Source organism: Nyctereutes procyonoides, unplaced genomic scaffold (assembly GCF_905146905.1).
Source record: "Nyctereutes procyonoides isolate TBG_1078 unplaced genomic scaffold, NYPRO_anot_genome, whole genome shotgun sequence".
Classification (NCBI taxonomy): domain Eukaryota; kingdom Metazoa; phylum Chordata; class Mammalia; order Carnivora; family Canidae; genus Nyctereutes; species Nyctereutes procyonoides.
Window position 1 is genome coordinate 12,938,929 of NW_026575135.1, and position 25,845 is coordinate 12,964,773.

General features: G+C 36.2%; 1 protein-coding gene across 7 annotated transcripts in view; it reads right to left on the reverse strand.

The window, feature by feature from the left end:
• The window catches only part of FKTN (fukutin), a 67,869-nt gene that overhangs the window by 27,055 nt on the left and 14,969 nt on the right, over positions 1-25,845 (reverse strand). For all 7 annotated transcript variants that reach the window (XR_008661400.1, XM_055301858.1, XM_055301856.1 and 4 more), the window contains 6 exons: positions 21,687-21,746; positions 17,053-17,256; positions 11,278-11,555; positions 10,491-10,623; positions 3,347-3,476; positions 713-846 (listed from right to left, as the gene is read on the reverse strand). Coding sequence is in view for 6 of the 7 variants with exons in the window: in XM_055301858.1 (XP_055157833.1) it covers positions 713-846; positions 3,347-3,476; positions 10,491-10,623; positions 11,278-11,555; positions 17,053-17,256; positions 21,687-21,746 (939 nt within the window). In the remaining variant the exon portion in view is untranslated. The remainder of the gene's footprint in view (positions 1-712; positions 847-3,346; positions 3,477-10,490; positions 10,624-11,277; positions 11,556-17,052; positions 17,257-21,686; positions 21,747-25,845) is intronic.

Genomic DNA, 25,845 nt, shown 5'->3' on the forward strand with positions numbered 1-25,845 from the left:
TGTTAGTGACTAAATATGCTTCTACTTGCTTTCCAGGACAACATTTCCCTATGAACTAACACATTAAGGGTAAGATGTTATTTGCAAAAAAAAAAAGAGTAAGATGTTTGCAAGGAATCATGGGCTTGGGGCATAGAAATTAAATCAAATTTTCTAAAAGGAAATTTCATTTAAGTCATGATGACCTATTCCTAGTTTAACTCTGAGAAAATTGCTGTGACCCAGAACATGTGAAATAGATAAGAAATTTAAGTACTATTTGAAATGATTCTATATTTCTAACCCTTAGCTACCAAAGGACCATTTCACATTGATAATGACAGGACACCTAAGTGAACATGAAATTAAGTGACTCATAAGAAACAATATAACTTCAGGTAGTGTGGGTGGGACTCTTAATAATTGTATTAATTTTACATTATGCAGTATATTAATTATGTTATATTGTTATTTAACATAATGGCAATAAACTTGCCTTCAAGAGTTCAAAAGATCCTTTTCTCCTTCTCATTGTCAACAGAAAGTCAGATTTTTCTGGTTTTCCTTAAAGAGTCCAGAAGTCACATAAGAAACTTCTGCTTGATCTCATCCTGGCCAATACTGAGTGATAAAATGACATGTGCAACATTCTTAACCATCTCTGAACTGTTTAATATAAACTTTATCTTTGAGACATGTTACTTATGAAGTAAAGCAGATTGTTACTACTGACCTTCCCAAATTTGTGTTTGAGTGGAAGTCCTACATCCTGAAATGCTGAAATAATATCAGATTTATAATCTTGTATAAAAATTCCTAGGTCAACATCTTTACTATAAGGAATAATGTTGCATTGCCGATACCACCCTAAAAATTAAAAAAGAAACAAGAAAACTTTTTAAAATCTTAAGTTTGGAAAAAATTAGTCACTATTCTATGATCTTTGTAAGAGTGGTTTTTATTTCATAAGATTAGACTTCCAGTGCTTTACCAAAATTATTTTTAAAAAATTAAATCCCAAACTAAAAATCTATGGTTATAAGGAGCCATCTGTAGAAGAACCTTTCTTTCTTTTTCTCTTTCCTTCTTTCCTTCATTTTTACTGCTCTGAGCACTCAGCATCCTCAAAAATTTTCATGAGTTATTTTTATTTCTAGATAAACTATCAGCTTTAACAATGTTAACTGGGCCAGGTATCCAGTGTGGCTCAGTCAGTTGGGTGTTTTATCTCAGGTTATGATCTAGGGGTTGTATTGAGTTCTGAGTCAGGCTCCACACTCTGTAAATAAATAAATTCAATTAAAAAAATGTTAAGTGGGGGATGCCTGGGTGGCTCAGTGGTTGAGTGCCTGCCTTTGGCCCAGGGCATGATCCTGGATTCCTGGGATCAAGTCCCACATTGGGCTCCCTGCACAGAGCCTGCTTCTCCCTCTGCCTGTGTCTTTACCTCTCTCTCTGTGTGTGTGTGTGTGTGTGTGTGTGTGTCTCTCATGAATAAATAAATAAAATCTTAAAAAAAAATGTTAGGTGGGCCATCCATTAAAAAAATTACATTACTTTTGAGAATGTTTGATCATAAGCCTCTAATGATGAAGGCTGCCTTTAAGGCATGCTACACAATATAATTTAATTCTTTTGCTTAGCTATTATCCCTTTCCTGAGCAACTCTGAACAGCTCATGTCTGATATAAATCAACATAAAGATTGATTTATTAATTTAGAGAGAGAGTGTGTGGTGGAGGGAGAGGGAAACTCAAGCAGACTCCCCACTGGCATGGAGCCCAACAAAGGCTCCATCTCAGGACCCTGAGATCACAACCTGAGCTGAACCAAGAGTCGGTCGCTTAACTGACTATACTACCTGGTGCCCCTGAGGGGTCATATAAAAAAGAGCAGTTTCATATGCAATTTTCAGTACATTGTCAATATTAAAAGGCAATTAAGTGCTATAGTACTGTTCTAAAAAACTAAAATCTATACCTTAGTACTACTAAAGGCTCTTGGGTCTCCCCTAGTATCCTTCTAATTCTTTAATCCAAATTATTCAGAAAGTACATAAATGTCTACAATTGTCTTATCGGCATTGCTATTGGGCAATACTATTTGGCATTCTAAATTTTATCTTCATTTTAACATAGATCTTTAGAAGTCTAGGATGGGGTCTTATCTCTAGCTTGAGAAAAATCCACACCTCACATCCATGAAAGATTCATAAACTATTAAAAATGGAAGGCTCCGGGGATCCCTGGGTGGCGCAGCAGTTTGGCGCCTGCCTTTGGCCCAGGGCTCGATCCTGGGGACCCGGGATCGAATCCCACGTCGAGCTCCCGTGCATGGAGCCTGCTTCTCCCTCTGCCTATGTCTCTGCTTCTCTCTCTCTCTCTCTCTCTCTCTCTCTCTCTCTCTCTGTGACTATCATAAATAAATAAAAATTTTTTTTTAAAAAAAGGAAGGCTCCTTAGGGTGTCTGGGCGGATCAGTTAGTTAAAGCATCAGACTCTTGATTTCAGCTCAGGTTTTGATCTCAGGGTCGTGAGTTCTGGCCCCGCGCTAGGTTCCACACTAGGTATGGAGCCTACTTAAAAAAAAAAAAAAAAGGAAGGCTCCTTAAATAGTGTCTAATCTAACTCCCTCATTTTTCTCTTAAATGAAGAAAAACATGGATTAAAAATGCATAATACAACACAAGTGATTAAGAAATATTTCTGATGACATAGTTTGTAATACAATCTTGCTTCAAAAAGTTAAACCTTAGAAAAAAAAAGTTAAACCTTAAAGCATACATCACATAAATGTGTAAGATGTAATGTATAGTGGAAAGAGATCCATCAATCTTTCTTTGATTCTAACAGCAACTTGCAAAAGGACTCTAGAAAAGCATTCATTTCCCCCTCTTAGAATGAATAGAATGTGGTAAGGCAGTGATGTCCAACCAGTGATAGTATCAGTGACCTGGAAAAGACTTGTGGGAAGACCTTATGACACTCCCTCAGTCTTCCTCTCATTTGTGTAGTGTGTAAATAAAGAAATAGCACTTTTTTTTTTCTAAAATGGCAGAACAATCTTTGGGATAGAAATAATAAAATGCGAATCTAAGGATTATCTGAAGATCAAATGTAGTCTATATATCCTGATATAAATTTTATACATGACTTATAGTTTTTGGTAAACACAACATGGTCTTCCTAACTCTTTTCTGTTTCTGAAATTAATTTCTTTAAAAAATCAATAAATTCCTGCTACATGCACTACATTTATTCTGTCTGACACTTCAAATATCACAGATGTTTTGTCATCTCAAGCAGTCATCCCTAAAGCCAGAGGACAAAATGACAAAAAGACAAATGTAAAGCAACAAGAGTTTTACCTAGACAAGTTCCACTGCTCAGCCAGAACTGTACTCCCAATTTCTTTAATGTTTTGGCTGCCAGTTGCAATAATTCCTTTGCATTCTTCCGAAAGGCCATAGCTTCCACAGTGTTATCATCAAGGTATTGCTACAGATATAACAAACAGTCAGCTATTACGACCATTTCTAAATTTCTAGAAATAATTCTGTGACAGGCCAAGTTAAATTTGAAAATTAATCCCATATTATAATTTTTCTATTATAAAAAATCAAGTGTCAAAAAAATCAAGTGTCAGACTTCCTTATTTGTTGCACTTTTATAAGACAACAGGGGCAGATTCTAGAAAAGACAAGTGAAAGGGAAAGGAGTATAACCAGGATTCCCAAAGGATGAGACTTCCACTTCTATCAACTCCCTCCACGTCACAATTTAGCAGACTGGGCAGTTAGGAGAAAAGAAGACTAATTCTGAGAGCTATAAGCATATCTATACAAAATGCACTTAGTGACATTTTCAAGATTCACTGATTCAATTGGTCTTGAGAGACTACAGAGTTTAATAGAAAGAGCCTGTGATTTTTGACTCAGATTATCTGTGTTCAAGTCCAGCCCCACTTCTTTTTGGCTCTGATGCTGGGCGTTATCACCTTAGAAGAACACAAACTGTACTAGTAAAGTGACTTCATTCTACCACTTTACCTCCAGTGCCCAGAGCAGCACCTGAACATCTGCTGAATGAGTGAGAGTATGAAAGAACAAACCTCTCTTAGATACAGTTTCCTCATCAGTAACTAAAGGATAAGAATTACACTTTGCGGGGCTGCTCTGAAGATTTAGTGAGACAATGGATGACAGAAAATATCTCATAAATTATGAAGTTCTGCACAAATATTATCAGCATCATTTACTTAGTCATGCTTTTCTAATTTTCTTCATGATTAGGATATTGTAGGCTGAGGAAAACACTACAGATTCTTCAGTGATGCTTCACTACCTATGGATCAAATCTAAACTTCTTGCCATAGTAGACAAGGACGTTTGTTCTGGTCCCTGACTACTGGTCCAGCCTCATTGCGACCTTCCTCACACTGTATAATACAGCAATACCTTCTAGCTCCCCAAATATAGCATAACTTTTCAAGCCTCTGTTTCTTTATACATGTCTCCTTTATCTGAAGTGCTCTTGACTAACAAAATCTTCCAAGTCTCAATTCTACCCTTTGAAAAAAATTCCCTAATTTTCCTAGGAAGATGTATGTATTTATTCTCCAGTGCTGCCCTTTTGTCCAGCACATACAGAACAAAGAAATATTTGTCAATAGACAAAGACAAATGAAAGAATCTGTCCAATGACTTTATAGTAGTTACCACTTACATATACTTTCACTATAATTATTATCATTTTAAATTCACATTGTTGATTTTATTTGTATTTCCTCCACTAGGTTATACAGATGGTTTCTTGAGGGCATGTACTAAACCTCCCCATCACTGGATGTACATATTTAGAATGGCGCCTGACACATAATATGTGAGCATCATATAGTGGTAAATGTGAAAATGAATAAATGACTAGGCCCCTCCTACACTAGCCCTTGCCTATAATAACCTATAATACCTATAATATCCCATCATTCATCTACAATATAGCAGGAGAAAATATAGTTGCTGGAAGGACTTTAGGGAATCTTAAGAAAAAACTATCCCTAGGAAGAAAGTGGGATCACAGAAGAGAAGTTGCCTTCTCCAGAACATACAAATTGTATGTGATCCCTTCAAGATGAAAACATACTCAAAGCCATAGCTTCTCTTGATTGGAAAGGGAGGCGCATATTCTTACCCTTGGTATGGTGGGAAAGACTGCAGACCAGGACTTAGTCTATGCTCAGCCAATAATGACTGTGTAGCACAATGAAAACTCAGGTTTTTTACTTGTTAAAGATAAATACTTGCCTTATTTAGAAGAGTGACTGAAAGGGTCAGATTAAATAACAGACACGAAAACTCTTGCTTGATAAAAATATTACTCTGATAGTTATGTCCTACGAGGCTGTCCCCTGCATGGACATACTCTCACCTCTGATATACCTTTCCTAGCATGACACTTCCTGAAATTTCACTTCTTAGAACTGATTCTCATATATATTAAAGGATATGCACCTATAAGCCTTTTATATCTGTTTTGGATTTTTTAAAATATAGTATTTATTTTTTTCTATTTAAAAATGTCAATCTAGGGCTTACCATACCTCTAGAAAAAGACAAAACCTAAATTTAAATATTATATCCATTTGATCCTTGGCATTCAGGCAACCTTTCCCTCAATCTTCCCCCAAATATAGACTGAAAATAATGTGACAGAAGGTACCCACTCATGGGGAAATTAAGGCTTAGAAATTTGTCCAAAATCTCAGAAAAAAATTGGTAGAAAAGGAGGGTAATATAGCTTTGTAGATATTCCTAAGCCAGGTATCCAGATTTCCGTATTACCCTCTGGTTTTTCAATAGAATACAATAGACTGGGCTGAAACTCATTAAGTATTATTTGATAGTTACTGCTGAAACAAAATCAAGTTCAGGAAAACATATATTATCCTACTTCTAAACTTCTTGGTAGATTAAGAAAATAATTAGAAGTAAATAAAGTCAAGAGAGTATTTCCTCTTCTCCTCCCCCTGCCTTCCAGAACTATTCAATACTAAAACCACTAGGTAAGGCAAAGCAAGAAAATGCTCATGGTAGCTGGGTATGGGCATCAGAGCTTGAATCAAGTGATGAGGGAATCCACATGGAGAGGACACCCCCTCCATGTCCAGTGTGCAGAGTCAGAGCCGGAAGCAGTTTGAGAAGTATGTCCATAGATGGAGGCAGCCCAGGGGGAGATTAGCAACATTCAAGCAGAGTGAGGACAGCAACCATGTGGGAAAAGGGACAGAAGCAATGACAGGTGATTGGACATATAAGCAAATATATTAAGAACAACAGAAGTCAAATTTCTCACTTTTTGAGAAGGGAGTCACAAATAAGGAAATAAACCCTAGGCTGTTTAAATGAAACATAAATTAGTTGGAATGGTGGTGATATCAATGTAAATTTATGGATCTCAATAGATAGATACAGAAACACACACACACACACACACAACACACACACACACACAGAGTCACTGAGAGGGCTTGTGTGCAACAAAAACCAAGTAGCAATGAACACACCTGGCATCCAAATCTTGGCTTCTAAAAGGAATCAGGGGATGCCTGAGTGGCTCAGCAGTTAAGCGCCTGCCTTCGGCTCAGGGCATGAACCTGGAGTCCTGGGATCAAGTCCCACATTGGACTCCCTGCATAGAGCCTGCTTCTCCCTCTGCCTGTGTCTCTGCCTCCCTCTATCTCTCATGAATGAATGAATGAATGAATAGATAGATATTAAAAAAAATAAAAAATAAAAGGAATCAGAACTTAGAGAAACAGTTGATTCTGGTGTTGCAGCAGGGAAATTAAAGGATGAACCTAGAGCCAAAGAGTAAAACAGAACTCAAAAAATGAAGAAGACATGTCAAAAAGCCATGGAAGCCACCATGAAGAGGTTTCCACTGGCCAAATAAGAAAGAATTTGAGGATGAAAGTAAATAATGAAAATAAAAGAGGTTGCCTGGCTGACTCAGAAGGTCATGTGACTCTTGATCTCTGGGTTGTGTGTTCAAGCCCCATGGTGGGTGTACAGATTACTAAAAAAATATATATAAGTAATTAAAAAGAAAAGAATGGACTATAACCTGTTGAATAAAATAGCAAACAGGATGTAAACAAATAAATTGAAAGACTGATAAGGATATTAACAATTTTTTAAAGAGGGAGATCGTGCACCTGGTGTGGGAAGAGGGGCAGAAGGAGAAAGAGAATCTTAAGCAGGCTCCATGCCCAGCACAGAGTCTGATGCAGGGCTCAATCTCATGACCTGGGCTGAAATCAAGAGTCCAACACACCTCACCAATTGGGCCACCCAGGCGCCAATATTTTGGCAATACTGGCAATATTTACTTGGTTTGAAAGTACCTTCTGGGCACCTGGGTAGCTCAGTCAGTTGAGCTTCTGACTGGCAATTTCGGCTCAGGTCATGATCTCATAGCTCTTGAGACTGAGCCCCATGGTGGCCTCCATGCTCAGCAGGGAGTCTGCTTGGGATTCTTCTCTTCCTGTGTCTCTCGTGAACTCTGCACAAACTTTCTCTCAAATAAATAAATAAATCTTTAAAAAAAAAAAAGTGCCTTCATGCCAAGTTTCTATTGGTAACAAAGGAAAAAGCAGAACCTTGACAAGGGTGAAGCTAGAGATACCACTTTAATCGAGTGATCAGTGTGAACATCAACAGTAATGGGACAAATCACAACCATGCAGCATCTGATGTAATGAGAAAAGCACAGAATCACTTCTGTTATTCCTATTATAGGTGTATTACCTGAATCTTATATGAGGGAAAATCAGATGAACCTCAAACAAGGGACAATTTACAAAATATCTGGTCTGTAATCTTCAAAAGCATCAAAGTTATTCATAAAAGTTAAAAAACAGGACTATGAAATCATTCCAGACTGGATGAAACTAAAGAAATAGAAAAAATTAAATACAGGGGCACCTGGGTGGCTCAGTAAGTTAAGCAATCAACTCTTGATTTCGGCTCAGGTCATGGCCTCAGGGTAGTGAGATCAAACACCTGGGTCGTGCTCTGCACTCAGGGCAGTGTCTGCTTGGGATTCTCTCTCTCCCTCTCCCTTCACCCCTCCTCCCGCTCGCACTCTCTCTCTCCCCCCAAAATAAATAATATCTTTTTAAAAAGAGAAAGAAAAAGAAAAATTAAATACAACATGTGATTCTAAATCCTTTTTATCATATTTTACTCTGAACTGGATCCTTTTATTATAAAGGCATTACTGGGGCAATTAGCAAAACTCGAATGGGGATTAAGTGGTAATAAATCTACATGTTAACTTCCTGATTTTTTTTATTAAGACAACGTACGAGAATGTTCTTGTTTTGGGAAAATGCTAAATTATCTGATTTGTGGGATATACAGTCAACAACTTACTTCCAAATGGTTCAGGAAAAAAATATTTGTATTTTATTTATAAATTTCTTGAATGTTTGAGAATTTTTCCAAAAAAATATTATTAGAAATAGAAAGTTAGAAGGTTGTTTTATGAGCTCTGTTGGATTAGTTCATTGCTTGTTTTACACCAGGCATTGTATATAAGACTGTTTGGCGCCATCAAGTGTCCAAAGTTATGTATGCTCACTTCTATTTAAAAACTGACTCTCCTGGTATTTTCAAACAATGAAACATTTAAGAGATTAAGAGTAAACAGTTATTAACCTAACTAGGCACCCTACATTAGTAATACCAATATAACAGCAAAAAAGAAAAGAAAATTTGAAATCACAAGTATACCTTGCTGCAAGTGAGGGACACAAACAACCTGATAAAGAATGAACACAAAGTTCCACATGATCCTACTATAAATATAAACCTCCAGGCAGGATTATAGTCTTGCTGTGTGATGGTACTCTAAACACCAAAACTACGAGGCTATAAATGGTAAGCCCTCTGAACATCTATCATCCATATTCTTCACTCAAATGCTGACTGAGTGCTTGCCCTAAAAATTTCAAAAGCAAGAACGAAAATACAGAATTAAAAAATTTGATACTATCCTAATGATGCGTCAATATTTTGAAGCATTTTACATTTCACACTGCTTTCTCACAAAGAGCAATGAAATGAGCCTGGGCAAATGCTTGCTAGGTAATAGAGGAGTCCTCATAAGTGTCCTTAAAAAAAAATCATTTGATTCAGATGAGCACATTATTCTCCAAACATTCTTTCATAATTATAGGATCTTTTCTTTGTGCCAGATGCTGTTATAAATACTGGGGCTACAGAGGTGAATAAAGTAAGATGCCTGCCATCAAGAAGTTCATATAGTCTACTAGGGGGACAAGACATATACTCCTAATTCACTGTTATAAGTGCTCTAACAGAAGTGGCAACCAGAACAAACCCCCTTAAGGCCAGAAGAGTGAGTGGTCAAGTCCAAGCACCAGACTACATTTCTGTGTCTTCTTACTTACTGCGTGATAAATGATGATCAGCACTTGCCTATGAGAGTAGGCCCATCCACAGAGGCAGTTGGCCAGCTTTCCACCCATGAGGCTGACTGAGTATGTTTCATAGCTCCACAACTACAGAAAAGGGGACTGGGCTGGGAAGACCCACCAGGAAGGCTGTCAGGCCTTAGTCCATGGGAGTAACACAGCCTACCAGGAAAACCTTGTATTTGTGGGTGTGGGGAACAATTTTAGGGCATCACTTAGTGATGATACAGCTGGTACTTCATTTCTCCATTCCTTTCCTGTTCATGTGTCTACAGCTTTCTTGGAAGGGAATCCCAAAAAACAAAGGGCAAGAGGAAGGATTAGGTACCCCAAATCCATCATAAATCTGTTTTTACTATATTTCTGTTTCCAGTCATCGCTTAGAGCTGAACTTTCATGTCTCTCAAAATCATCTTTATATCCCCGGGGTCAGCAGAGTTCCTGGGAAACTGGCTTTCAATAAATGTTTATTGAACTGAAAGCTACAGCTGCAGAATAAAGTAAAGTTCAAAAAGCACTGGTCTCTGCATAGCATTTACCTTCAAAAAACCTTCATAAACACAAAAAAATTCATATTCATTGTCAACCCTCTGAGAAAAACTGTATTTTCCATGAAATCTTTTCCAAATCTATATGGTCCATCTTCAGTGGCTTCATCCTAACTGGGGTGCTTCAAGAACACACCACCTTTGATAAAGTGTATGGGGTGTCCTAACCTAAAGCAAAGGCCAGTGCTAAACCTACCAAAAGTCTATCTAAATAAAACAATGTCTCCACAAACAACACACCATTCAACTAGGGAAGAAATAGTTTCTTGAGGTTAATGTTTAAACTACCTAAAAATAAATAAATAAACAACAAATAAATAAAAACAATCTAGAAGAAAATAGATAAAACCAAAAAATATTTCTTACCTATTTTTCATAAGTCCCTTCATTCCCTACCCCTTCCCAAAACTATTAAAAATACACACATTTCCTTTAATTTAAAAAGTACAATATTTGATTATTTCTAACCTGAAAGAATGCTCGAGCTTCTTTATACCTACACTCAATAAACCTAGAGTGTGGTATTTCTTCTAGAAAGTGCACTGGATCTTTTGGGATGAGAATTTCTAATCCATCAACAGTAATTTGTTGTAATTCTGGCCTGAAAACAAAAGTTAAGATTTATTACAAGGACTTAACCCAGAAAACTGGCAGCTCTTCAAAAAATACAACATAAGTAAAAGAGCTAAACATCAAGCATATTTTCCTCAGTTACCTCAGAGATCACTTTTTAAGATCTACTCTCTCAGCAACTTTCAAATATACAATACAGCACTGTAGCTACAGTCACCACACTGTACATTACATCGACAGAAATTATTTATCTTTTAACTGGGAGTTTGTACCTTCTGACCACTTTTACTATGAAAGCATATATTATGAACATATCTTCTCCTGTGTTTGTACTTTTTATAAATGTAATCAAGAGTTGTATTATTTTAAGTCTTGCCTCGGTCACTCAACATTGTAGGATTCAACTATGTTGTTACACAGAGCATTAATTCATTCATTTCCATGCTCTACAATATTTCACTGTATGAATATACAATGTTTGGGGGCGTTACAAACAATGTTGTCATGAATGTTCTTACATATATTTCTTGGCGTCATGTACATGAATTTCTTCCTACTGAATATTTACATATCAAAACTGATTTGTGTAAATTACATATTAATTATTAAATGTAAACAAAGAGCAAGAATTCATGACTGGAAAATATAAGTTTCAGGACTCCCCTTTAGATCCTGAACTTACCTGTCAAAAGCTCCAGGATAACGACCAAACTGTAACTTTCGGAAAGGAACAAATTTCCTGTCCATGTGTCCTTTGAGTCGTAAATGGCCATGCCAGAGGTAGTTGCCACTCCTCTCATGAAAGACCACCAAGTGGATGGCATGATTGGCCAATCTGCAGATGTAGTGCAAGGGAATTTCAGTTCCAGAAAGTGAGTCTATGCCATCTAACCGGGGATCTTTGCTCTCGATCTTTAGGCATTGAAATCCCATATTTTCAGCTATCCGAAACCAGCCTTCCTAAAACCAAAGAAACATCAAGCTTAAATATTTAAAACCAAATGCTGGTAGCAAAACTAAAGTGACTTTTACACTGAATTAAGCCATACATATTTTATGCTAACGTGCTCTTTGCCTGAAGATTTAGAACTAAGGGTGGCAAGGGGGAAGGTGGTGATGGTAGAATAAAGAAGCATACCAGAAAGGGGAACTACATAGCTTGGAGGATACATTCAAACTCTCTTTATGCGAATTAGTACCAATTTCTTCCTTGGAAAGAGAATGCTCACATTAGTGTTCTCTGGATAGTATCTACAAAGTAATTGTTAATATAAGGATAGCACTTAAAACAAAAAATTCAATTTTCAATTTAACTTCTATTAATCTGTATCTTCCAAAATACTTCAAAAGAAGAATACTTTCATCTCATAGTTTATATCCCAACACCTTAAACTGCTACTTCAATAGAAGTCCATCATAATACCAATTAGAAAAGATACTGAGACATACTATCAAACAAGTACATTTTCCAACATCATTACAGTAAAATCTAATGTAACAAGATTAATCTATATGGTAGACTTTTAGTCCTAATACCAACAAAAAGTGCTATGGATGATTAAATAGTATTAATTATTGAGAACACATGAGATTTTAATAGGACTTTATAATTTCCAAGGAACTTTTATAAACATTATTGCATTTACATATGACATCTACCTTCTAAAATAAGTAGCACGAGGTATGCTAGATTAAAAACCAGACCCACAGAAGTCTAAAAAACCAGAATTAATAAGAGGCAAAGCCATTGCCAGCATTTAGGTCTTCTCCAACTAAATCTAAGGTTCTTTCCATTCTTAATACTACCTCTCTATTCTATATTCATATAGTGTATATGAAACTCATTCACATTCATTATCTCATCTGATGCCCCCAGAAACTATTTGAGGGCAGCAAGGAAGATATTATCATACTTAGTCTACAATTAAGGATAACAAAGCTCTAAGTGGTAATATCAGGCTTTAACATTATTAAATTATGGAGCTGTGTCTGTAAGTTTGTCTTAAGTCACAGTAGTCATAAACATTCTTCAAGAGTACTTTATTCACATCACTTACTGCTTCTGAATGTTGTCATTTGGATTAGCTGTATCCTCATCATGATCTTGTAACAGATATAGACCTCTATTATAATATTGATTATACAGCTTTTTAATTGTTTAACTCCATCAATAACTGCAAGCTCCTCAACCACAGGAATCAACTAGTACACAGTAGGTACTCAAGAGATATCTGGTGTTACTGTTATTTATGCTGTTATATGAGAGAAAGTGCTAATTCTGGTAGAGAACGCTAACTGGCAATAACAACTGTCACTTACGGATATAGAGCTAAACGTGTCCTGGCCAAAGAAATGTGCATGGAAATATCATATAATACTTCTAGGCCTGGCTTACAATCTTCATAAAATCTTCCATGCTTTCCCTCTTCTGTCTGCATCTAGGGAAGCAAAGAACTCCAAGATGGAAAAACCACACAAATGAAACTGCCTGTATCCCTAAGTCACTGCTTCGAGGTGAGTCATCCAGGAGTACCCCTGACCAAGAATATCCATACTGGACTTGAATAAAGACAATCACTCCTTTCTTGTGCTAGGTTAATGAGATTTTAGAGATTTTTTTTTAACAGCAATTAATGCAACTTACCCTAACTAATGCAATTTCACCTGACTCTCCCTTATGTTAGATTGATCAACTGCAGGGCTCCTCTTTTTCCTTTTCTCTCTGAGTATACCTAAGAAGTAGAATGTACTGACTGAGGGTGAGAGTGACCAACTCAGAGATGGAATGTACAGGATGGAAGAAATGCATTATTAGCTGGTAAATTGAGGAAAAAATTAAAAGGCTTACAAGACCCTGAAGGGGAATCAGACCTTGGGATGTGGGAGGAAACACTGACAAACAAAATAGGTAGAACTATGAAATGGCTTGTCTTCTTATAATCATGAGAGAAAAGTCAGAACAAACTAATTGCTCTGATGAAATAGAGCAAAGGCCTAAGTCAAGGCTATACAGCACAAATCTACTCCCAAATGCCTTTGGCAGTAGTTTGCTCACTTTATGGTAATGGTATTAATAAAGAATAATCACATACGAATTAAGTTTATAATAATTAGGTCTAGTACTCTAATTAGCTCTACCTTAGGAGAAGGTTTAGGAAGGACTATCCAAGGACTCTATGTGATGTCATATGTATAAAAGAATAAATATGAACCTGTGTACTTATTCTGGGTATTGCTGACCTTTTGCATATTGGTCTTGCCAATCGTGGCACAGTCTCTTTCTTCTAAAGTATTGGTTCTCAAGGCAAGTGGTACCATATCCAAGAGACATTTAAAAAATTTGTGGGCAGGGGCACCTGGGTGGCTCAGTTGATTTAAGTGTCTACCTTTGGCTTAGGTCACAAACCAGGGTCCTGGGACTGAATCCTGTGTCAGGCTCCCTGCTCAGTGAGGAACCTGCTTCTCCCTCTCCTTCTGCCTCTCCCCTCATTTGTGCATTCTCTCTCAAATAAATAAGTAAAATCTTTAAAAATATTTGTGGGCATATTTTTAATTATCATAATGATTGAGGAAGATACAAGTGGCATTTAGAGCCTCAGGCCAGGAATATTAGACATTCTGTAATTCAAAATATGAATATCTGTCCCATATCCTAAATAATTTCAAATGTTCTATCAGTCCTGCAGCAGAAAAACTTGTTCATAATGATCTGAACCTCTATTTCTCAGGGATACAATGGCTATGCTAAAGGAGAGACAATTTTACTTTTCTGTTGTTGGAAACCTGTTCATTATTTAAAAAAATCACATTACTAACAGTATCATTCATAATATGAGTCTATATTTGAAGCTAATCATATTTAATAATCCCACTGAAAAGTGCAACCATCTGAATTACTTTATTATGCTTTCCAATGTAGTCATGACTGAACATTTACAAGCTGAAATACACATTTCCTTTTATTTCTAATTCATATTATAATTAAGACATTATATTGACTTAGGGGATTCTGTATGTAGGCAGGTTATAATGTCAAACTTCATTTTGGGAAAACAAAGGAACATTATAAAAACTCTTTATAGAAAAGGCTTATAAGCATTGTGGTCTTTTTTTTCTATAAGGAAATCAAACAGTCCAGTAGAAATGGGCTACAAATACTGACATTTAGGAGTCAGTGAGAAAGCTGGCATAGCCTTATTATTACTCTATCATAAAAGTCACCAGTTTATGAAACATAGCCCTAACAGAAAGCTTCCAACTGGTTTTCAGTGCCTCATTCTTAAATATGAACAAAGATCAGCAAACATTAAAGAATGGCTATATCATGAAAACCAAATAAAATAACCACAACAAAAAAATAAATAACCATAACAAAAAAAATAAATGCCCAAAATGAAGGGATTTAGAAAAACAAAATGCAATACGGAGCAAACAACTAAACAAAACCCAAAAAACATGAAAATCTACAGAGCAAAAAAAGATAAAAACCCGTACCCATGAAACAAGAATCATAAGAAATACACAAAATTTTTGGAAAAATATAAAAATTTTGAGCAATATGAAGAAAATCAATGGCAGTGTTAGATTTTGTTTAAAAGTTGGACAAGAACTAGGGGTGGTGGACGGGGAGGTGGGTGGGGGGTGGGGGTGACTGGGCGACGGGCACTGAGGGGGGCACTTGACAGGATGAGCACTAGGTGTTATTCTATATGATGGCAAATTGAACACCAATAAAAAATAAATTTATAAAAAAAATAAAAGTAGGACAGTTAGAAAAAGAGATGAAAAATCTATAGATGAGAAAGAAATCAAAGACAAGAAAATGAGAGACTCAATTCTGGAAATCCAACATCCAAGCAATACAAAGTTCTTTCTTTCAAAATAAAGAATACTTTTATTTAATATTATCTTATCCTACCTAAATCAATAACACAAGAAAAAGAAATCAGGCGTAAAGGTTGGAAAGGAAGAGACTAAATTGTCTTTTTGTGCAGAAAATATAACCTGCTATATTCAAAGAAAGAGAAAAAAGAAAGAGGGTGGGAAAGGGGATGAAGAAGGGAGAAGACAGGGAAGAAACTGAAGTTTATCTATACAGTGCGGAGTTCAGAACAGTAGCTGGGAAACAGGGTCAAAATACAAAAATCAACAGCATTCTCAACTACCTCTAATAATGAATTAGTAAAGGAAGAGGTAAAATATCCACGTTATCTTGTCACCTCCACCCCTTGTGCGTGCATGCACGCGCGCACACACACACACACACACAAACTATAAGGTAGCAAGGAATAAATCTTATCAAAAATGTGCAAAATATGGAGCACCTGGGTGGCTCAGTTGGTTGAGCGTCTGACTCCTGGTTTGGCTCAGGTCAAAATCTCAGGGTTGTGGGATCAAGCCACATGTTGGGCTCCACGTTCAGTGCAGTCTCCTTGAGATGCCCGCCCTCCCTCCCTTCCTTCCCCTCTGCCCCTCCCCCAACTTGTATGATCTCTCTTTTTCTCTAAATAAGTAAATAAAATCTTTTTTAATGTGTAAAATCTGTTAGAAAAATTACAGTATTTTATTAAATCTCATCAAAGAGCATCTGAATGAAAGGAGGTATATTTATGTTCACAGTTAAGAAATCTTAATATTTTAACAATATCAAGAAACTTTTCATGTTTTTGCTTTCTCAGACTAGCCTGGATGATTAGACACACAGTCAAGATACCTCCACTGCTCCATTTGACAGCAAGCCACCCTGGAGAAGCAGAGCTGCCTAGGTGACTAGAAGCTGAGCTTAGCTGAGATCAGAACTGCCCAGCTAAATGCTACCCAAAAATTCCATCATCACAGAATCATGAGTATCAAACAAGTACTACACGCTTTCAAGATGGAAAGAGTAGTGCTATGGACTAGTGACATTGCCCTCACACACCTTATGTGGCAAATACTGAATATTCATCACCAAAACCCTTCCTACTTGCCTGCCTATGCTGATGGAAATGCTAAACACCTGTCTTCCTAGGCCCCTTTACAACCAGAAGACGTATGAATCTAGTTCTGGACAGTGAGCTATAAGCAGTTTATCAGAAGCTTCTGAGAAAATTTTTGCTTCAAAGGATAAATAGTGTCACTAGCCCTTCCTGTCTTTAAACATGGATTATGATGCCTGATAACCAGGACAGCTATCTTGTAATGATGAGAAGAATGAAGAAAGAACTTCAGTGATGCCAGCCCTGACATCAGTGAGCAGCTAATACCAACGGCACCAATCTTTTAACCTCTTGTTACACAAGAAAAGTAGGTCCCTACTTTGTTAATTGTCTTCTATTACTTATAGCTGAAAATATTCCCAACACAATTTATAAAAAGCTTTAAAGATTTTTGAAATGTTTTACTTTTAAAAAACTGGTTTATTCCCACACTATTTTGTAAAGGACACATTCTGTTATGTGAAAGCAAATCATCTTACCTCATTCTTCCACAGGTGATACCGTAGTGCAAATGTGGTAAAGTCTCTTGGAACACAGAAAAACTTGCATTCTGAAGTGGAGCCATGAGAAGTATTTTTGACTTGTTCAAAGTCTTTATTAATCAATTCCAGGATCAAAGGATCAATAAGGAACACTGGTACATTTTGGCTGGATGTTAGCACAATAAATTTTTTAACTGCACGCTGTTTGAGAGGAAAAGAATCTCCTTAACTCTTCTAAACCAATACAATAATCCACCTTATTAAATTTTTTATTCATTAATTTTATAAGAATATGTACAGTTTTTACTCAAAAGATACCATGTCTATTATTTATGCTGAACGAGTAAGCAGATAAATACTACAGGGCCCCTGCTCTCAGGATATACACAATATACTAAGCAAGATGAACAAGTATTTACAATACATGATAAAATATGCTACAGTAAAAATATATGTAACATACTATAAAGTACAGAAAAGTAAGCTACCAATTATACATCAAAAGAACAACATAGAAGAAATTGTACCTGAGATGAAAACTTTGGGCTTAGAAATTATTCCCTTGGTATTGGCTATATCTTTTTGAGCCAAAGTTGGAGAGGAAATACCGGATCTGTCAGTTTTTAAAAATGGTAATGTCAACCTTTTCAAAATAAAAAATCAATTCTGTGTGCTACTTTTTTTCATGTTTGTTAATACTGCTTAATAATCTTTCTAAGCAAAAGATTCAAACTAAAATATATTGCATGCTTGACTATTCCCAAATATAGTTTGATTTTCTAACAGTAATGTAATATTTTAAAATATAATTCTTTGGAGCAGTAAGTAGAGACCCCTACTGAAAAAATAAGTTTCAAAATTAGAATAGAAACACAATAATCCCACTCAAGTGTAACACCAAAGAACAGCAAAGATAAATAGAAGAACTGGTATACATTATTGCTTAAAAGTATACCTTAGGGCAGCCCGGGTGGCTCAGGGGTTTTAGCACCACCTTTGGTCCAGGTAGTGATCCTGGAGGCCCAGGATCGAGTCCCACATCAGGCTTCCTGCATGGAGCCTGCTTCTCCCTCTGCCTGTGTCTCTGTCTCTTTCTCTCTCTCACTCTGTGTCTCTCATGAATAAACAAAATCTTTTTTTTTTTTTAAAGTATACTTTAATGAAAGTAATAATGATTTCAAAGGGATGTATGCTCATTAAAAAGATGTCTCACAGAATTAAGGATAAACTATTATTCACAAAATTTGAAGAAAAATGTAAAAACATATACAAGATAATAAACAGATAAGGATATTAAGAATTTTAAGAATATATTGGGGCACCTGGGTGGCTCAGTGGTTAAGTGTCTGCCTTTGGCTCAGGTCTTGATCCCGGATCCTGGGATCAAGTCCCGCATCAGGCTCCCCACATGGAGCCTGCTTCTCCCTCTGCCTATGTCTCTGCCTCTCTGTGTCTCTCATGAATAAATAAAATATTTTTTAAAAATTTTAAGAATAGAAAAAAAAATGAGGGCAGCCAGAGTGGCTCAGCGGTTTAGCACCTGCCTTCGGCCCAGTGTGTGATCCAGGAGTCTCAGGATCAAGTCCTGCATCGGGCTCCCTGTGTGGAGCCTGCTCCTCCCTCTGCCTGTGTCTCTGCCTCTCTCTCTCTCTCTCTCTCAAGAATAAATGAATAAAATCTAAAAAAATTTGCGAAAAAAAAAAAAAAAAAAGACCATGAGAGACTCTTAACTATAGGGAACAAACTGTGGGTGGCTGAAAGGCAGGTGAATAGAAGGATGGGGTCACTGGGTAATGGGCATTAAGGAGGGCAGGTGATAGAATGAGCAGTGGTATTATATACAACTGATGAATCATTAAATTCTACCCCTGAACCGAATAATACACTGTATGTGAACTAAATTGAATTAAAATAAAAAAATTTTTAAAGAAAGAAAAAATGAGATAAAGCTAGTAATAAGTCTCTTACCATTTGTTTTTAGGCCAAGTATGCAAAATACCAAGACTACAATAATCTCTGCTATAGAGGAATTTATGATCTCTTAGTGGGAGAAATAACTAAGTTAAAAATTAGAAAGCCAACTTTATGCTAAAAGATTCAATAACTTAGGGACACCTGGGTGGCTCTGTGGTTGAGCGTCTGCCTTTGGCTTGGGGGTGATCTTGGAGTTCCAGGATCAAGTCTCCTATCAGGCTCCCTGCATGGAGCCTGCTTCTCCTTCTGCCTATGTCTCTGCCTCTCCCTCTGTCTCTCATGAATAAACAAAATCTTTAAAAACAAGAGATTCAATGACTTAGATGAAATGGATAAATTTCTTTAAAAACACAATTAACAAACTCCCACAAGACGAAACAGAAAATCTGAATTGCCCTATACCTTTTAACTAAATTGAATTTATATATACATATATGTTACATATTCATATATATTTTTATATTTTATATGAATATATTTTATGAGTTAACTAAATTGAATGTGTATATATACATATATTCATTATATATTTATATATGTTATATATTTGTATATATTTGTTTCATATATTTTATATGAATTTTATATATATATATATATATATATAAACAATAGCAACAAGAAAAAACTCCAGATTCAGATGATTCACAGGTGAATTCTATCAACAATTTAAGGAATAATACCAATTTCACAAAATTTTTTTCAAAAAACTGATGTCTTAAATTTTGATTTTCTCATTTATCGGTTTTTTTTTTTTCTTTTATGGTGGTTGCTTTCTGTGCTTCACACTAGGAGAATAAAAGAATGATTTTGGAAGAAAGATGATGAAGTGACAAACACCAGCACATATATGGTACTTAATGTTTGTAGAATGAATCTCTTTCAGCTAAGTGTTAAATACAAACATGACAAACACATTTATGGCTTTGTTACAATTATCGATATAAGTATAGATTGGGGTAGGGTGGATGAGAGATTCCCTAACTCACCTTCTAAATATGCCTTCCAGGCTGTTATCAATGCAATCATCAATGCTCCTTGGAAACAGATGTCCAATTGACTCTAAATCCAATTAATTCTAAATAAACATAACTATCATCATCAGACCTTCAGTAATTCGTTTTGTTTAGAAGGAAGAAAAATGTCTTGTTGATAGCAGGGTGTACTGAGACTGTAAGAGCCTATTCATCTACAAGGGCTTTGGCGGGACTTGTTCTTAGTGAAAGGCTGGTTCCTAATAATCATCCTTCCCTTTCCTCAAGTCATCTGTTTAATAACTCATTCTAGAATCTTATCAGCTTGCAGTATCACACTTACTGATCAGATTTCATCCCTTCCTTCTAAAATACTGTAACAAAAGTATTTTAGTACTTCTCCCCCTCCACATGATTCTGCAATTATAAACAGTGATTCTTAGTACCATGCAATGTAATTAACACAGAGAACTCACTGAATAGTGAGCTGTTCTTTAATCTTTTCTCATTTATCTTGGAAGCAAACCCTTTAAAAAAAAAAAGTCCCTTATTTTCTCCTACCTCAGGATCCTTCCCTGAAAGAAAAAGATGAGGCTTTTCCCGTTCCCCTCAGATAACTCCTACATTCACAGAGCAAAATATCTGATATTTTTAATAAATTAAAAGTTTATTTTGATATTTCATAGTTGAGGCTGATTTAGGATATCCCAGACTTTACTTTTAAATAATAGTTCAGGGATGCCTGGGTGGCTCAGTGGTTGAGCATCTGCCTTTGGCCCAGGGCGTGATCCTGGAGACCCGGGATTGAGTCCCACATCGGGCTCCCTGCATGGAGCCTGCTTCTCCCTCTGCCTGTGTCTCTGCCTCTCTCTGTGTGTCTCTCATGAATAAATAAATAAAATGTTTAAAAAATAAATAAATAAATAAATAATAGTTCAAAACCAATTGGTGTCAGCAATGACCTAAAATTATTACTACTTCATTGCTGCTTCATGATTTTGAAAACCCATTTCCTATCTAAAGCTTCATGTCTCTGGTTAAAGAGATGCCAAAGACGAGTCATCCACAAGAAATAAATGGTCATATTCAAAATGTATACTAATAGGATAAATGTAATTTTTTATTAGTAACCAATAACCTTGCACTGTTTTTCATTCTAAATTTGGCTAGAAAAAAGGTAAAGAAACATATTTTATAAATGTATACTCTAAAATTTATAAATCGAAACAGGGATATCTTGTGCATATCACTAGTTTTCTTGATCTTAAAAAGTAAACATGTTGACTAGATTTCTGTTCCTAATCATTATTTTCCCTTATTCATAGTTCCATTCTGATTCACATATTTTTTCATTTGGAGATGCACCATCGTTTAGTGAGTGAGAATTCTGAAGGCAAACATTTAGAATCTGGGTTCAGTCACTTATTAGCCAACTAACCTTAAACCTTCTAAGTGAACTGAGATAAAAATACGTACTGACTTAATAAAGTTTCCATAAGAACTAAATGAAATACTGTATATAAAGCACTTGACACAGGGCCTACCTCTTCCCCTCCACCACCTACTCTCACTGCCCACGAAGATAGCTATCACCATTGTCATCATTCAACAAATATTTATTGAGTACATAAACAAATGAACTAAATGAACACTATAAATGAGGAATTTCATGCTTGTACATACCCACTGTGTGCTATCAAATCCAATTCGGCTTCCTTTAGATTTTGATAAACCAGTTCCATTCTAAGAAGATAACAGAAAAATATTTTAGTAAATTCAAAGCTATCTTTCTCTGTCTGACTTGTTTCAGTTGGTATACGGAGAACAAACGGGTGGTGGCTGGGTGGGGAGGGGCTGGGCAAAATGAGTGAAGGAGAGTGGGAGATAAAGGCTTCTAGTTATGGAATGAATAAGCCACAGGGATGAAAGGTACAGCTTGAGGAATACAGTCAATGGTACTGTAATAGTGCTGCATGACAGACGGTAGCTACCCCTGTGGTGAGCATAGCATGACTTGATTCACTGTGTTGTACTAATTTACTAATGTACTACTGTACTGTTGAATCAGTGTTGAAACTAATGTAACATTGTGTGTTAACTCTACTCCACTAACAAATAAAAATTAAGAAAAAATATTCAGGGCTAGAGAATCAGAAGGAAGAAAACATTATCAGTTTTCATCTGACAAGCCCCAAAATACTTTGAAAGTATAAGGAAAAAGAATGTCTGATGGCCTAGAGACAACAGGAAGAATACTTCAAGCTGAAAGAAGATCCAGAGAAGTTTCTTATGCCTTGAGTGTGTTCTTTACCTAGAAGATGTAGATGGGAGGATACTGAAGAAGAAAGAATAGCCTTATCCTAAAAATGAAATATGCCCCAGGCTCCTAAAAAGGAGCCCCACTAAACTGCAAACTCAAGAGCAGGGACTGAATCCAATCCTTCTTTGTATTGACAGTGCCCTAGCATACTGCTGGGCAATGAGTAAATGTTTAATGATGGTTTGTTAAATGCAGGGAAGGAGAGCGGAAAAGAGGAACAGATATACTGGGTAAGATAGAGCGAGAACTGGTCTCTCCTCATAAGCTCTCAATTTGACAATAATATTTTCATACCAAGGGATATTTGATAACAAACCACAAAGAGATAGCTTTGTAATCTTCATCCATGAAAAGAGATTGCAAACTCTGTGACATAGCCCTTGTTGCTTACTTAGCCCTCCATTAGTAGATGAGACACAATTTCTGAGCTTTGTTTTCTTTGCTGGATCATTCCCATCAATATAGAAACATGGTATTATTTCTCCTATCTTCAAACAAACATACAAAAGAAAAAACTCCTCTTGCCAACTAACAATTTTCTGTCTTCCTTCAACCAAAACCCCTAATAGGTTGTCTGTTCTCACTGCCTCTGCTTCCTTTCTTCCCATGAGCTCACAAGATTAATTTCACTCTTCCAAGTATTCATCAAGATCACCAATGACTTCCACGTTGCTAAATCCAATGGTCAATTATTACTCCTTATTTGATCTAACAAGAATTATTGATCATTGCTGTCTCACTTAATTATTTTTTTTTAATTTTTTTATTTATTTATGATAGTCACAGAGAGAGAGGCAGAGACACAGGAAGAGGGAGAAGCAGGCTCCATGCACCAGGAGCCCGACGTGGGATTCGATCCTGGGTCTCCAGGATCGCGCCCTGGGCCAAAGGCAGGCGCCAAACCACTGCGCCACCCAGGGATCCCATTGCTGTCTCACTTAAACTTCAGTTGCTTGGCTCTCAGAACCCCATACTTCTAGTTTTCCTGGATTTCTCTCTGGCTGCTCCTTCTTGTTCTCATTTGCTAGTTCTTCCACCTCCCTGATGTATTGGAGGATCCCAAAACTCAGACCATGAGACTTTTCTCTTTTTACTCACTGTTCACTTTCTTGGTAACTCATCTACTCTAAAGGCTTTACATAAAATCTACACGCTTACAACTTTCAATTTATATTTCCAACCAAACCAGTCCTTTGAATTCCAAACTTATATATTCAACTCTATTCACTTCTTCACCTGTATGTCAAATAGGCATCTCAAATTCAGATCTCCATCCCTCAAGCTTGCTTCTCCTGTCTTTCCCATCTCAGTAAATAGCAACTTCCCAATTAGCAACGTTTCCAAGTAGGCCCAAAACACTCAAATTATCCCTGACTCCTTTCTGTCTTTTACATCTAATAACTAACTCATCAACAAATTCTGACAGCTTTACTTTCCACTTTTCATGAACTCTACCACTTTTCATGAACTCTTCCACTTTTCATGACAAGATCCCTTGTTCAAGCCATGATCATTAATCTGCCTACAGAGAATCGAAGAGTAAGACTTAAGAACATCTTTTTAAGTCTTTAATAACTGATCTTTTTCAATTATTTATACATTTGCGATCCTAAGGATCAGAAACACGAATCATGGTAAATCCACCAATCCTACAGGCAGCTTTCCCCTTCTGGATCTCAGTGCCTTTCCTTCCAGTGGACGCACTGTTCTTTTACTTATTCCCAAGTCACTCAAGTTCTTAGTGGATAGGACTCATAAATGTGATGTGGGATGGTGGGAAAGCTTTGTTTATTAGTAAGCCAAAATTTTTGGCCAGAAAACCTATGAAGTCTGAAGTCTGGGAACACATGGAAATATTTTTTCAGTATCTGTCAATTCCAATGGAAGAAATTCTTTCCCATTTCTCCTGAACAATGGCAATAATGGGGCCGGGGAGATGTGGAGGAAAAATTAGGAAGAGGACAACAGCATTTATCAAAGTTTATCATACTAGATCAGATTGTCAGATAAAATTTTTTTCCTCCAGCAATGACCCATATATTATCCTTCAGAACATAAGAGCCTATAGCCAAAGAAGATATTGTTAACTGTATGTTGGCAAATTGAACACCAATAAAAAATAAATTTATTATTAAGAAAAGAAGATATTTTTAAAATCATTTCTTGCATGATTTTAGCCAACAACTGACCAACTCAAAATATTTCAAAAATCTTTGTTGCAAATGATCTAAATGGCTACCAGATTTATTTCCATTTCTAATAACAGCATATAAAATTGTTCACTGTGAATGACTATTGTTAAACTTGAAATCCAAACTCCCCTTTCTTCCCTCCTGGTCTTCTAACCAAACACACAGAGGTTACTACATATAATGCAAAGAAAGACATCCTAGCACAAAACCCTGTAAGTGGCTTTCTAGGTAATAAGAATAGCTGGATATTGCAGGTACTGATGTTGCTTATGGTTGTAAGTCAAGAACATCATTAACTGAGACGCCTGGTGGCTCAGTGGTTGAGCATATGCCTTTGGCTCAGGTCATAATCCCGGGGTCTGGGGATGGAGTCCTCTATCAGGCTCCCTGCGAGGAGCCTGCTTCTCCTTCTGCCTATGTCTCTGCCTCTCTCTCTGTGTCTCTCATGAATAAATAAATAAAATCTTAAAAAACCAAAATCAGTTTGGTTCACTCAGTGCTTTATATAAACATAGGTTGTTGACTTTTCTTCCTTCCACTGAGGCAGTAATATTTTATAATTTTTTACTGTGATTCATAATACTTTACAGCCATCTCATTTCATATCTTATCAATGCTATAGTATTTCATTTGAACATATTCATATTTACATGTGGTATTAGCTCTATGAGTAAAGACATAAGTTTTAGGATCTGAACTTGGCAATCTTCAGCAGGAAGCTTAACATATCTGGGCCCCAGATAACTCACTTATGAAAAACTGATAAATGTAGGCTCATGAGAAACCTGTAATAATTAAATACAATTTAATTTTCAAACAGCAATGTAAACCTTAGAAGGACCAGAATGTATAAGCTACTAATAGCTTCTACCATATACCAAACAGTAAGTTAGATGAATTACATACATTATCTTAACCAGCAAAGTTGCTATTAGTCCCATTTTAAAGAAAATGAGGCTCAAACAAATTGACTTGCAGTAAGCCAAACAAATCATAAATATATAGAATAAACCATTTCTCATTGTTTCTATCACTTTGTCAGAATGCCTGGCAAAAGTGACTTTTAAATAAAAATTTTTGAATTAATAAAGTTTAAAATTCCATTTTGTAAAATGTAAAATTACTTGACTAGGAATAGTTTAATATAGTTTCTATATTTTTCAATAAAAGTAACCTTTGTTATTTCAAAACTTAGATGTTCATCTCTACCTATGATTAATAGTGAACATAAAAAATAACTCTAATACAAATACAAACTTCGCAAATCTAAGAGCATACAAGTTTAGTGAACTTTTTAAAATTTTATGCCTTATTTTGTTCAATTTTGCTT